The 16,171-nt window shown below is 34.6% G+C and overlaps 1 protein-coding gene across 42 annotated transcripts in view; it reads right to left on the reverse strand.

The window, feature by feature from the left end:
• Positions 1-413: 413 nt before the first annotated feature.
• Positions 414-16,171, reverse strand: part of LOC117421848 (neurexin-3) — a 295,839-nt gene continuing 280,081 nt past the window's right edge. For 18 of the 42 annotated variants that reach the window (XM_058987774.1, XM_058987795.1, XM_058987762.1 and 15 more), the window contains 2 exons: positions 14,696-14,783; positions 414-3,076 (listed from right to left, as the gene is read on the reverse strand). In XM_058987774.1, coding sequence (XP_058843757.1) covers positions 2,151-3,076; positions 14,696-14,783 — 1,014 coding nt within the window. In that variant the 3' untranslated portion in view covers positions 414-2,150. Of the gene's footprint in view, positions 3,077-6,676; positions 7,081-14,695; positions 14,784-16,171 lie in introns of those variants that run through there. The other 24 variants (XM_058987789.1, XM_058987794.1, XM_058987787.1 and 21 more) reach the window with 7 other exon arrangements.

Here is a 16,171-nt window from a genome sequence, read left to right on the forward strand (position 1 = left end):
TGTTGTTGCAGAAGGGACCATTCATCTAAATACAGGGACAGGATACACGGACAATCTTTATCTATTCACAAGCACTGTCGGTAAACATGACATTATTTTGGTTCTAGGTGATTTATGGTGTACATAAAATAAAATAATACCTGTGACTATATTGAAAAATACAGTATATCAGCACTGCTATACATACAACACAAGACACAGTAAAGGAATGTGCTTGTTGTAAACACTACATTGCGTTCTGTAGCACTCTATATATCAAATACATTGATTCTAGGAGCCCTGGTTTGTTCAGTATTATAAACTGCTAGTTCAGTTGTATACTGCTAGTTCTGTAACACTTGAGAAAAGGAGAAAATGGTGAACATCAGCCTGTAGTGTTATAAATAAATGTATCAAAGTGTAACATTCACAACTTTGGGAATAATATTTTATTGCTAAGCATATCCTCGAACATAGATGCCAAATAAATAAAAAGATGAATGAATTAAATCAGTAACAACACAGTAAATTAAAATTAATATTCACATTAACTCAAATTTGGTTAAAAAAAATAACGTTAGAAGCCCACATACAGTCTGCACATATTGATCCAAAAGTCTTTGAAAATAAGAATACACACAAAAAAAGATAACACAGAAAAGAAAAAAAGAAGCAAGAAGTCATTTCGCAAGACTCCATAACAGCAATCTGTAACAAGACACCGCTGTATAATCATATTATTTTCATTAGATAGCCTGGATCGTGCTTTAATACTTTTAGAATCTGTTTTTATTTTGTGTTTTTTGTTCACATTGAAATAAAAAAATAACACAAAAATAATTGATAACAAGAAAGCCTCGATACAATTAAGAAGGGCATTTTGTATTTGATTGACAACTTCCAGGAGTCAAATATTCATGCGACTTAGAAACATCACCGAGAAAGATTAGATTTCTAACCTAACAAGTTTTTTTCCTCTCTTTTCAAAATATGTATATTTTGTGTTGCTCCAAAATCTTTCTTTATAATCAGATTACAGTTTTGAATATCCTCATGAAATACACTGATAAATCAAATGATCAGTCTGTACAGTAAAATACAAAATAAATAATCCAACTTAAATGTTATGTACAGTAATCTACCTACAAAGTACAACAGCAATAATGTAATAAAATATGTAAACAAATTTGTTGCTTGACACAGTTGACTGTGACAACAGATAAAATGCACACTTTCACATTAGATTTATTTCTGTTTTAACATCCTTAACAGTGTTATAGTACTAGTACCAGCCTTCCATCAGACATCACAAGAGTCACAGCAGCTTATTAAAAAAGAGAAGAGAGGGAATGGATCACAGCATCAAAGGCTGTAAAAGATATACTGTACTGATTGACAGAATGTATATGTGATTTCTTTTGTCTTCTAAAATAAAAAAACAGAGGTATGCAACTTTGATCATGAATCTTTTGGCCTGTTAGATTTTTTTTCAGCCGAAGTCGAACACCACATAGCATTTGATGGCATGCACTACAATCAGATACTTTACTGAAACTTGAGAACAAATTCTTAACTTGACAGCTGCTCTCTACCTACCATAGGTTCTCAATTACAATGTTAGTTGTACAATTAAATAACAAGGCCAGTAGATCAAGAACGATCTGTCCGTGTTTTTGTTTCATTTAATACAGTGTTTTTGCAAACAGCAAAAATGATAAGACACAACACTTTATAATGTAGAAACAATACAAATTTGTCATTTTTATGGCAATAGTCCCTTTTTTAGATGATCCTTATTTATTTAATTTTTTTTTAGACCCATTCTTAAAAAGTTGCCAGCACTACATGTTGCATACATGCTCGAAATGGCCAAAATATTGTTACAGGGTTACAAAAAACAAAGTTTACGTCAAGGATCACAGATCTCTAAAAGTCACTTGGGATGATGTAGCTGTGAAGTATTCTACACTGATAACTTCTTCGACCAGACTGAAGAATAAGGTCACTAATGTTGCTAGTAGCCATCTTCGTATGCTTACAATAGTAAGTGTGCTTTATATTACAATATAGTTCACTTTCTCCTTGCGTTGCTTGGAGTTTTTTTTTCTTCTTTAAAATTGCAACTTCCGATATGTTGATTTAATATAGTCCTCTTTATATTTTTTCTATTTTTACACATAATATTCTTTGTCCTTGTTTTTCTGTTTCTTGTTGCTACTTTTTGCACTTTGCTGTTTCTCCTTCAAAACAGCGCCATTTGTCTGTGCTGAATTGCTTATGTAATTTCTAGTTTCATCAACCTGGTAAGATCCTTCGTCCCTGTTTCTGTATTTATACATGGCATAGAGGAGAATTAAGATGCACAAAGCAGCTGCAGCAACTATTCCGACGACCATTCCAGTGGTGCTGCTAGATTCACGAACCACCTCTGAGGCCCCCGGAACCCGTTTGATGCCTGGCTCCGTGGGGTTTGCTGTGGGTACATTACGGAACATTGGGGAGGTTATTAATGGGCTCCTTAGCTTTGTGCTGTCTAGCTCATAGGCAGTGGGCAATGGAAGCAACACTATGTCTGGCTGGGGCTTAAGCTCTCGGTTATTCATTTTGCCTGCTGGCAATTTGGGTACCATTTCGGGCGTGGAAGAAGTTGTGGTGCGGATCAGCTCAGGGGACAAAGACGTGGTAGTAGTCCTACCAGATTCGAAGGCTTTGTTAGGTCTAAAGTCCTTGGACTCCCACTTGGGCGCTTGTGCTTTGTAGCCACCTTCAAAGGCCGACGTAGACATGATCTTATCTGTTACCAGGGAGAAGGTGGTGTAAAAATCTTCATCATCAGTAGGGGGCAGGTTAGAGTCAAAAGCTTCCCCTGAGCCATACCCAGATATCACCAAGCCATCATCATCACAATCATCGCTGCCTTGGTCCGACAAGCAAGGTAACCCCGCCTCAGAGGTCATGGACAGGGAATCTTTGGTGGTCTCAATAATGGTAAGGAGGGGGCGAAAGGTAGGGGGGAGGGTGATGAAGGGTGCACGAGTAGCTATAGGAGGGATTTCTAAGGGATCTTCTACAAGTACAGGGATTACTAATTCACCTCCTGGGATTAAAAAATAAAAACAAGTGTTAGAACACTGTTTGCATTTCTGATTTGTACAGATTTTAAATAACAACAAAATACAATTTGTATATATATATATATATATATATATATATACAGTGCCTTGCGAAAGTATTCGGCCCCCTTGAACTTTGCGACCTTTTGCCACATTTCAGGCTTCAAACATAAAGATATGAAACTGTAATTTTTTGTGAAGAATCAACAACAAGTGGGACACAATCATGAAGTGGAACGAAATTTATTGGATATTTCAAACTTTTTTAACAAATAAAAAACTGAAAAATTGGGCGTGCAAAATTATTCAGCCCCTTTACTTTCAGTGCAGCAAACTCTCTCCAGAAGTTCAGTGAGGATCTCTGAATGATCCAATGTTGACCTAAATGACTAATGATGATAAATAGAATCCACCTGTGTGTAATCAAGTCTCCGTATAAATGCATCTGCACTGTGATAGTCTCAGAGGTCCGTTTAAAGCGCAGAGAGCATCATGAAGAACAAGGAACACACCAGGCAGGTCCGAGATACTGTTGTGGAGAAGTTTAAAGCCGGATTTGGATACAAAAAGATTTCCCAAGCTTTAAACATCCCAAGGAGCACTGTGCAAGCGATAATATTGAAATGGAAGGAGTATCAGACCACTGCAAATCTACCAAGACCTGGCCGTCCCTCTAAACTTTCAGCTCATACAAGGAGAAGACTGATCAGAGATGCAGCCAAGAGGCCCATGATCACTCTGGATGAACTGCAGAGATCTACAGCTGAGGTGGGAGACTCTGTCCATAGGACAACAATCAGTCGTATACTGCACAAATCTGGCCTTTATGGAAGAGTGGCAAGAAGAAAGCCATTTCTTAAAGATATCCATAAAAAGTGTCGTTTACAGTTTGCCACAAGCCACCTGGGAGACACACCAAACATGTGGAAGAAGGTGCTCTGGTCAGATGAAACCAAAATCGAACTTTTTGGCAACAATGCAAAACGTTATGTTTGGCGTAAAAGCAACACAGCTCATCACCCTGAACACACCATCCCCACTGTCAAACATGGTGGTGGCAGCATCATGGTTTGGGCCTGCTTTTCTTCAGCAGGGACAGGGAAGATGGTTAAAATTGATGGGAAGATGGATGGAGCCAAATACAGGACCATTCTGGAAGAAAACCTGATGGAGTCTGCAAAAGACCTGAGACTGGGACGGAGATTTGTCTTCCAACAAGACAATGATCCAAAACATAAAGCAAAATCTACAATGGAATGGTTCACAAATAAACATATCCAGGTGTTAGAATGGCCAAGTCAAAGTCCAGACCTGAATCCAATCGAGAATCTGTGGAAAGAACTGAAAACTGCTGTTCACAAATGCTCTCCATCCAACCTCACTGAGCTCGAGCTGTTTTGCAAGGAGGAATGGGCAAAAATTTCAGTCTCTCGATGTGCAAAACTGATAGAGACATACCCCAAGCGACTTACAGCTGTAATCGCAGCAAAAGGTGGCGCTACAAAGTATTAACTTAAGGGGGCTGAATAATTTTGCACGCCCCATTTTTCAGTTTTTTATTTGTTAAAAAAGTTTGAAATATCCAATAAATTTCGTTCCACTTCATGATTGTGTCCCACTTGTTGTTGATTCTTCACAAAAAATTACAGTTTCATATCTTTATGTTTGAAGCCTGAAATGTGGCAAAAGGTCGCAAAGTTCAAGGGGGCCGAATACTTTCGCAAGGCACTGTATATATATATATATATATATATATATATATATATAAAATTAATAATAATACATTAAAATAAATTAAATTTAAAGGCTCTATTATGGGTAATGGGTAAAGTTTCATCCCTCCTACCCAGTGACCACATCAAATTTATAGTGAGAGGGGCCTTTCCAAGTATCACTCATCAGGCTTTTCTTTTGACTGTCACAGAAAAAATAGCAGGAATGACAACTGAAAACCAGGACAGTGTAAGTACTCTTCTGTTAACACTTCTAATTAAAAAGCAACCATATCCTGTTGTACAAAAAAATCATTGCCTATAAAATCTTGAAGCAGTCATGGCACTGTCTATTCTTTTTAAGTGACTACTCTGGAAAAAGGAAATACATTCTACCATCTTATCTTAAGCCATATGCTTTTTTCTTACTTTTAATTACAGTTTTAAATTAATCAGAGTACAGAAAGTACTTTCTGTCTGCTGTTTTATTTGTAGTTTAGACGTTATCAACAGTTATTCCCAGATAGTGGATGTGGTGTTGTAACCCTGGTTAGATTCTACTTAGAGTGGCTTTGGCTTGAGGTGTCAGTATTCTGCAATTAACAGGTTTGCAAAAATCTTAGGGGTTAAAATCTATCAGTGGAAAAAGTTTTAAATACGTTGGGTAAATTTGACCTTGGGTTCTAAGAAGAAAATGTTATATTTTAAAGTTCAACTAAGATTTGACAGTTAATTTGTATCCAGTTGTACGCCACATAAATTAATTAGTTTTGGAATCAAAACAGATCTGTGGGGTCATGCTGAATTTCACGGGGCACATTTTGTTGTATATTCACTGGTAATTCATATTTAATAACATATTTATAAGCCAATAAAAATGTATAATAACATTAGTTTTATTTGACCAGATTTAATATTTGAATCAATCATGCATTAATTCATATCCTCCGACGGTATTACTGGTCGGATTGCATTGTAACAAAGTATGCTGCTGCAGACCCTAATCTAAAAAAAGTATTTTTCTAAATCCATCTGTTTAGTTTAGTTTTAAACATACTTTATTTTCCATAAACAGAATACTCCATGAACAGGCATGGAGTGCTGCGGTCATTTCACTCATTCTATCGAATATAATATAGTTTAATATCTTTTTACCCCACCTTACATTTGTATTATTATTTTTTGTACAGTATAAAACCCTTAAACTATTTAATTATTTACCCTAGGGTAGACTTTCTGTAAAGTTAATGATGAAAGAGTTAATGATACTTAATTTCAATATTAATATTCCTATTCATGGTTACAAAACCTAGGCTTATAAATGCACCATTCTCTTTACATACACTGTCCTAGATTATCAAGATGTCCTTCAAGTTGGTAAAACCCTCAGCCAAGATGGCTGGTGATAGAGTTGGAAACCTCCCATATATAAAACAAAATTAATAAAATAAATAAAATGCAACCATACAATAAAAAAATAAATAAAACATTAGATATATAAAGGGCATATAACAGCGTTACAGCAAACATTACATTACAAACATTCACAAACTACTAAAAACACAACAAGTAATACAAATTAAAAAGGCTCAGTAAATTACACTACAAACAAAAAAATAAAGATTTATCAAAACACTACAAACCACTGTAAAAATATATATATAAATCAGCTTTCAAAATTATAACAGCCTACAAAAAAAGTTATCGAAGAAGGAAAGCATACCACATAATTTTTGTCAACTTACATCAACAAATTGCCCGCATGATTTTGGCATGAAGAAAAAAATTTACAAAAGAAAGTTGTGTAAGAATGTTCTCGGACAAGTATTGTTATATTTTGCAAAGTTTACTTTAGCAATTGTTATATTTTAGTTTGATTTTTTTTTTTGACAAGATGATACAGGGAGGCAACAACACATACATCCACACCACATAACATGAAAAATAAACTGCACCATTATTCTCTTTTTTTAAATAACTCAAGTATTAAAAAAAAAAAACTGTACATGTACAACTTAATTTTGTTGTTTTTAAATATCTACATTCTAATAAGTGTTTTAATTAATTAAAGTTTTTGCTTTGTTTATAATTTTTTTAAAGGAACGGATGACTGTACATATTTTAACACTGCTAAAGAAGAGGAGGAAAACATGAAAAGGTCTGGACCTATGAGTTTACTACATAGGAAATGAGAATGATGGGGGTGAATGTGTAAGTCAGTTGCCATGTCCATGTAAGGGCGGTACGAAGCGGTCTGGCAGCATTAGAGCTTTTGGCTGTAAGGAAGGGATGGGGATATACAAACAATGAGCATATACATGCCCATCTACAAAAAAGAACATAACTCTAACACTGACAATCTCACAAACCCTAAACTGCAACTTCTTCCACATGCAGTTTAATCATTCATTAATACAGTCTTAATCAAACTAAAAAAATCAATAGAAAAATAAAAAGCTCATTTCAGTTCTGGAACTGCTTCCCTTACAGTGATGCAGGCCAACAGTAAAATATTATTGCTTCACATAGAATATCAATGCATCTACAAATTTGAATCTACCCAATGGTTAAAGGTGTTTGGTTTTTTTTTCTCTCCTTTCTGAACAATCGATCATTTCCATTACACTGGCCTGCATGTCACGTACTGAAGTCGTTCCAAATTCAAAAAGAAAAAAAAAAGAAAAGATATATATATAGAATGAAAAAGAATCTTCACATTTAATTTGTTATAGCTTTTTTGTTGCAAATTTTGAACAAAACCAAATAGATCAGCAATTAATAAAAAGAACAACAAAAAAATATGTACTACAAAAACAATTTTCCCAAGGGAAGAAAGAACAAAGCAATTTTAGTTTTCCACACACTATCATAGATGAACAACCAGATGCACACACTACAACAGACACAGTAAGAGGGACAGTGTTTAGGCTATTGTCAACCCCTTTATGTGTTTGAAGGACAATATAATTTTTTTTAATTAATTTTTTTTAGTACTTTTAAACATGTAACAGGCGTGCAGTCTGGATGTACGTCAAAGAGAGATAGAAGAAATTGGCTGGAAATGGGTTATTTATTTTTACTGCAGATGTTAATGCATGCGCAAAGTAAGTTGCATTTAGGGAAAGTAGAACAGTACAGCAAGCTAGGGTAAGGAGGAGATTAGCAGGTTGGAGATAGGTTAAAGGTCAGGAGAGCAGTTTTACCAATGGCTGCAGATCCAAACGGCAAGGGAATTCTAATGATGTAACAGTAAACTACAGTAGTAAACTGTATTGTTTTAGTATTTTAGTTGCCTTAATGGATCAACAAGGAACACAAACAGCTTCCATTCATTATTCTGGGTTAATACCCATGTTCTGAAAATCCTACGCAGTGCTTATCTTCCATTGCTTTTCTTCCAAGACAACTAAAAATCTTCATAGGCAATATTATTTTAGCTAGTAACAATAGATACAAACCATTTTGTCATGAATCCACAGTCGTTGGTTTAACAGCATAAGAGGGTCATTTGGAGAATTCCACAAAATGGCATAAGGCTTTAAGATGGTTGGAACTGGTATACAGTTCTTTACATAACCTAATCTTGCCATTAGCAATATACTGTATTATTACCTGCTATTGGAACTGTGGCACTTGTGCAGTTCAGCTTTGTCTCTTTGATTACCAGGTGGCTATACACCCCACTGAGAAATGTGTATAAACATAATGCAGCTTTTTAAAAATCACTCCATGCAGTCATAAAAAACAAAAAAACCAAGAACTGCGCATATTTTAAACTATGTACTGTATGTACATCACAGGAGCAGATTCATGGAAAAACAAAGTAGTTCATTTTGTTTAAGCTGTACGGCATGCATTATAAAACCTACCATGTAAACATGTGCATTCCTTAATAGGTAATTTACTGTTAACCAGGAAGCACATTAAATCCTTTTGCATAGTGTAATTTAAACATAGTTTCCACAAAAGCATCACAAAGGCAGGTGCTTGAGACAGAACATTGGATGCCAGCTTTACTTGTACCCACTGCATGTGAAATAATAACCTTTAGTGTCATCTACAGTTGGTTACTGAATGAAGTTATACGAGTACATGTGTTGTGTGATAGTTGACTTTATATCTATTATTGCTTCTTTGTTAAGTAAAACTTTTATTTTCAGCTTTCTTGTATTTAAGGAATTCATTTAATACATGTGACCCAGTGATTCTATACCCCATGAACAACCTAATGAAAAGTATATTCTTATTACTCTCGCTAGAGGGAATAGAACACTGTGGTCTTTGAAATCAGGAGCTCATTATAACAGCCCATTAAGAGCTAACCTTTTGAAAAGTGATTTGCGAAATTGTATTCAATGTTAATAATCTATGATTTTATTGTAATGCAGTGTTATTCTTGGTACTATGATTAATTAAATGTAATGCTCCATATGGATCGGTACTTCCTAAAGCCCAATTAACCTCTCACAAAATATACCTTTGACTCATTGAAGTGCAACTCTAAACCCCCTACATTTTCATAGCAAGTCTTTTGTCTGTCTGTCCAATATGTTTGTATGTATCAGTTTTATTTGCAAGCTGACTGTCAAGTTCATAATATTTATTTAACGGAAAAGGGAAGTATTTAACAGATTTTAAAAGGGCAACATTTAAAATCTAGCATTTAAACAGAGTGTAACAGAGTAAAACACGTCTGACATATTTGCTAACATAGATTGAAACAGACAGCACCAGAGACAACATGAGATTGAGGAAATTTGTATTTACAGTACTTGATACATTTACTTCTCAGCAATGTGTCCGGCTGTCTGAAATTAGATTGCTTTGATGATGAAGGTGATGCATACGGGGATAAAAAGTTATTTTAAGGCACCTCAATGGAAGCGTTGTATCAATCTAATATGCCATGGCCCAGCTGAAAATATCAATTTATTTGTAAAAAGAAAGGCAGTTGATTCTAACAATGACTTAGCTGTGAGATAATGATGTGTGTTTGTATACTTATATACTTATAACTTTAAAGTATGTTTCAAAGCTTTTTTCAAAATGTCCGCTCTTGTGCACTGATAGTGTAAGGATTATTGCCCACATTGTCAAACAGGTAACACAGCAATAACGATACAGAAAAGCCAGAGCACTGCACAGGTATACCTTCTATCCAGTGCTCGTTACCATTATTTCATGATTTAACAATTGACGGATAGCCCATTCAAATTGTCAGTAAATTGTCATGTATTATACTTCACAGTATAATGACCCTTTACTAATTCACTATTTTCAACATTTTACGATTTTGTAAGTAAGATAATAAAAAGGCAGTGTTTTCTGCACTGGTCATTTGCATGGGTGAGCAGGGGTTTCTGCTGGGCCATGGGCCTGCTGTAGCCCAGCCTCTACAGAACCTGTCATGCTGTCCATTGGCTCATGTTTGCAGAGCTGGCGATGGCAGGGCACTTGTATATATTCTCATATAAAAATGAGAATGATCCTTAATTGGCTCCCGCAGTATGTCATAAACAGATCTTTTTTTTTTTTTTTTTACATCTAGCTCTGTACATCGTTTCTATCTTAGTAGACATGGTTGAGATATCTCTTTTTGATTTATTTATTTCAGAAACTCCCCAGGCTTTTTTTATTGACATTTTTAGCTATCACAGTGAAACCGTTTTTGGCAGTCAATTTGCTGCACAACAATGACGTTTCTATGATAAAGAGTTTAAAGCTGGCTGAAAATATCATATCTTAGCAAACTAGACGTGTCGGCTAAAAAACCCTGAACTGTATTAAGATTTGTTCAAATATGACAGTGAGTCCAGAGAGGGATGACAACATCTTATATTGAGAGACCTTTATAAACAGTGCTTACAAACCAACTCTTGCAACATGGAAACCATTCATTTTATTTGAGAGAACACTCTAATAGGTAGATTTACTGGCTGTTTAATCTGTTTAGGCTTCACTTTTCTTTAGAGTATCTGTTGTTGTCTTGTCTATTTTAATATAGAACAAATCTGCACGGCATACAGCCGATTTTGATTTTTTTATGTAACTGGTTTAGTATAAAGTATAATTTTATAAACAGTAAGGATGGATTTAAATAAAAAAATAGAACACATTCAACATAAAAACTGTCCAATGATTACTTTCCTAGGTAATTTACAGATCACCTGCTTCTGTTCAGATCTGTCTTGTTAAAAGAAACAGCTTTGTATATAACACTTGGTTATATCTGATTGTAATCAAAGCAATATTTGTATCTGGTTCTAGGCAATTACTGCAAGGTTTGGCCTCAGGGGTTGATGTTACTCATTTCTTTCTGATGATTTCATTATAGGTGATAAAAATGAAACCTGAGAGAACAAACGGATATGATTTGAGTCTGTTATTACTTTTCTCCATTTCAACTGAAATGAAAGGTGAGACATATTTACTTTCTCACTGGCATGTTAAATCTGAAATTGTGCTTCTTTAATAATCATTTTAAAATCAGATATTAACATGCTCAGGACTCCTCACGTAAAGGCTAGCCATAACTTAAGATTTAATGGTGTGTCATATATTTACAAATTTATAAACACTAGTATCTCTAATAATTGAAATAGATATTTCTCCCCCTGCTATGTAACAACATTATTTTAAATATGAATCTGAAGTTTAAAATATATATCATTATTATATCTATCTATCTATCTATCTATCTATCTATCTATCTATCTATCTATCTATCTATATGTGTGTGTGTGTGTGTTTAATGCTGTAATTCCATCTCAGGGATCTGTTAAGGAATTAATAAACCAAGCTATCTCTTGTTATCTTATTTCTCCACCAGATCACCTTGAATGAAGGAATTATACAGTATTATAATACACTGCCTGCTATCTATTATTATCTTCCTGTTATTTGTTATGATACATTAGGTTGCATATAGAACACCCTGAAAGAAAACAAAAAATCTCATAAACTGTTTGTTTTTTTAGTCATGCACATATGTAACAAGCCATCATGATACCCTCTTGCTAAAAGGAGTCTGTTTCCTCCGTAATTAATGTAGACCATGGAGAGAGGATACACTTTATTTCTTAATAAAACCAAAATGAAAAGTCTGTACTGCACAAGTGCCAGGTTCATGTTCCTTGATACCTGTTATTGCTAAATGCTTAAATGTTAATGAGGGTTCAGATATTGCCCTTTTATGGAATTCCTTTAGGGGCAAGGGGAAATAGAACAGAGTTTTACAAACAGAGAACAGAATCACATGACAACACAAGAACAGTACACTGCAAGACATGGACAGACGTACAGACATTGCTGCAGCAGCAGTTTTTTACTGCTACTTCTAAGACGTTACTGAACTAAACACTACAGGCTGGCTGGGTTAGCCTAAATGCGTAGCTATGAGGTACACACACAATGGTCGCAGCAAAGCCCGTGCATTGTAAATGGAGGTCACTTTGAACTTGATTTTAGTTAGTTAATCAGCTACAACTATTGCATGCTACAAATGACTTTAAGATCAACAAATAAAATAGAAAAACAGATATACTTTGTGGCAATAAAATTCTTTTTATGCCATCTGCATAAAAAAAAAAATGATATGCAGAACGGCTTGAAAGAGTGGAAAGGGGAAGAGGAAAGGAGAAAAAAATCATTCTTTCACACACAACTTTCTTCAGACAGATTGGGGTAGCCCACGTGAGGCAAAAAAGTGATGGCAAGAAAAGATTTTGTTGCCTTTATTTGCTTTGTTAATCAAAAATGGGAATGTTTTAAATAAAGTAAAAGGGAAAAAAAATGTTTCTTAACCACCAAAAAATTCATGCGGCACAAGATGAGGTGAAACGACAGAAATGTATCATTTTGGCTAACTGGCAGATGAGGATATCAACTTAAAAATGAAACTCAGAAAACTAAAAAGTAAAAAAAAAAAAAGAAAAATCCCACTCGTGCTTTACCAAAGAAACAACATATCATGCAACTGTCCACGTCAGCTGATGCTGGGGTTAGAATGAGGGCATGAATTTCTGTGTAAACGTGTGATTGGATGATAGGGGCCTGTTGATATCTGTCTTTTTTATATTATATATAACTCAGGGGGCATTAGGACATAAATTTAACTTATTTTTAAATAGTATCTTACCCAAAACCTTTATTTGGAAGAACTCGGGGTTGGCATTTCACTTCCAGGTAATCGCAACCAGAACTCTTACAAGCAACCAATCATGTTACTGCAAGTCAAAGTTTAGAAACCTACTTTCGAGCTGCTAGCCAGCTAACAAGTGACCCACATCAGTTTAGTTATTTACCATGCTTACGCTTCAATAAACGTTGTAGAAAAAGCTCTACCACCTCATACTTACCATTGATAACCTTACATAAACTTTCCTTGAAAACTTAGTAAAACTGTTTATTATTAAAACTGTTTAAATATGCTTATAAATGAGTCAAAATCAATTGCTCATTGTACTCTTGCAAAATGTTTTTACATTTCTCTATTACAGTACCACCTTTGAAGCTAGGTCAAGATAAACACCTTATAATAATGCATTTTGTGTTTACATTTACAAAAGGTTTATCCTTTATAAAGTGACATACTGTAGCTAGGATTACTTTGTTAGATCTATGTGGTGCTTAATCATTTAAGTATGCAATAAGACCAGACCGCCCAAGGGTGTATAGCCCCAGGAAGGCCCGGTATTTCCCAATACCGCCCACCAAGGAGGGTCTTATTGCGCTTAGAAAATGGGCAACTGTTACGAAAAAAAAGAGTTTTGTGGTTTAAAACTTGAACATTAGGTGGCTCAAGGATATCTGTCCAGGTGAAAAGGCATTTATGCCGGTACTTTTTATTTCCTGGTCATCTATTGAAAGTTAATGTCAAGTTACCCTGCCAAGGGCATTAGCCAATCAGATGACAGGAAATAAAAAGCCCATTTTCAATACCTTATAGTGACTTGATTGGATGCTCAGTTGTTAATAACTACATCAGCCTAAAAGAACCCAAGTTCTGCCAAAAAAAGTGTAATCTCAGAGTAAGCATTTAAAACCTATATTTGTCTATACATTATACACTTCATATTTTCATTTCAAAATGAACAGTAATGTTACACTTTTACCTTAAATTCTACGAACAAAAAAAATATAAAAAAACTTTGTACACAGAAATTCGATGATATCTGTTCTCTATTAAAATGTTTAACTTAAGACAAGCCTTTAAAAAACTTACAACAGTAACTAGATCAATTGCAGTTATCCTGCTAGATATCGCATCATAATTTTGCCAAAAGCAATAAAAAAATTAATTTAAAAAAAAAAATTTCAAAATGTATCTTCGGTCAAAAATGCAAGTCAATACCACATGGCAAAAAAAATCTTCAAATACGATACATTTTGAAGCATCAGTGCAGAAAACATAATACCGTTTAATACTAATTTTGTACTTTGTGTGCTTAAAGATGTTTAGCTCTCATTGCAATGCTGAGAGAACAAAATTAGTATCAATATATTATCATGTTAACCACTTTATGAATCCCATGGACAAGTGTAGCTTTATTATATGTTTGCACACCAATAAGTGGGATTAAAACTGTTAACAGTTCATTATCCTACTTTAAATTTGTAATGCACCCTTGAAAAGGAACCCCCAGAGGAGCACATACAATAATTACAATTTATAATGTGTTTAAAATTCATCAATTGCTAGACCAGAAGTATATAACAGTTTGATTTATTTGAAGTATCGCATATATATAATGTGTGTGTGTGTGTGTGTGTGTGTGTATATATATATATATACACTTAATATGTGGGTCCATGGGAGCTGATGCTTTAAGGATAATATGCTTTGCTGCAAATTAAAATAAAATAAAACAAAGCAAGCAAAAGTAAACCAACCTATCCCACCTGGATGACCTGTGTCACACTCATCAAGGTCCTCATCATCGCTGGAGCACTCCGCAGAGGAAACAATGTCATCTGTAGTCTGTGTGGTGACAGAAAATAAGAACTATGATTAAACTGTGTGTGTGTGTGTATATATACTGTATATATATATATATATATATATATATATATATATATATATATATATATATATATATATATATGAATGTTATTTTTTAACAGTGGCCAAGTTGACTTTTTATGCTCTATATGGAGTAAGAGACCCAGAGTTATCCCCTAGAACTGACAAATGCAGGATTTTGAAAGCAGTGTGTGCACCTTGATACAAGATGACTGTGGTAATGGGACACATTAATAATTTTCAATGCAGTTGCTTCTCTTGACCTTTAAGAGCCATTCACTGCAAAGGATTTATGTGGTGTGTTAAGGAAAAGGGTCATGGGGGTAGTAGAGTGGGCGGAATCTCTCATATGATAGTCAATAATGGGGAGTTTCTTAAACTGCTTTTGACCGAAATGACTGAAGAAGAACATATTCACACACTCCTACCAGTCTATACAGCAGACTGCTGAGAATTTAGCTCATCGAGCCCAGAAGGGACAGACAATAATGTCATAGTACAGCCAGCACCATTAGGGTATTTCTAGCATCTATTAAAGAATGAATGCATAGGGTGTCAGTGGTGGTTCATGTTGAAATTTGTAACGCAGAGGTTCATACAGTTGTAGGTATATACGGTATTATAGTTGCCAGAATTGTTTTAAATATTTTTGTAAAAGGGTGCCGGTGATACAATTAAAATTACTGGATGGAAACCAGGAAGAGGGGCACCCAACTTTACTGAAGCTTTTCTTAAGAACCTTCAGTGGCATTTAAAGAAAATGCCAGTTTTGCTTTCCCTCTGCTTCTCCATTGCGTGCTGTTTGACATTTTATTATAGAAAAGATTTAGTGAAAACGAAATGCTGCTGTAATGTACAACCCAGTATGTATAATAGCTTGTAATTAAATGACTGCTGGTTTCGTGATCCTTTTCGTTTATGGATGGCTCCAATTTGAAAGTAATTGTATATTGGCATTTAAAACATATAACACAAAAATGTTTTAGAATAATTTCTAATCATATTGTTCTAAAAGGGTAGCAGCAGGCATAATTGTTTTTTTGGTTGTTTTTTCCCTTAAAAATAGTGCGTATTTTTGATAATATAAAAAGCACTCACTCCAGCACTAGTTAAAACAGAACTACAATGAATTAAACATATTTTAATTGGTAAATAAACTGGATTAAACGCCATGTGTGTTCATAAAATAAAATAAAGTAACTGATAATTTTATCATAGATAAATTGTTTGTCCAATTCAGGTTCCTTGCTCAAATTATTCACCACTTCAATCTTCTCCTCCTGATCGTTTGCATCGATTTTCATTACTATAGATCACCTCTATTGAAAGGAAAAGCTTGATTGTCG

Source organism: Acipenser ruthenus, chromosome 15 (assembly GCF_902713425.1).
Source record: "Acipenser ruthenus chromosome 15, fAciRut3.2 maternal haplotype, whole genome shotgun sequence".
In the NCBI taxonomy this organism is placed as follows: domain Eukaryota; kingdom Metazoa; phylum Chordata; class Actinopteri; order Acipenseriformes; family Acipenseridae; genus Acipenser; species Acipenser ruthenus.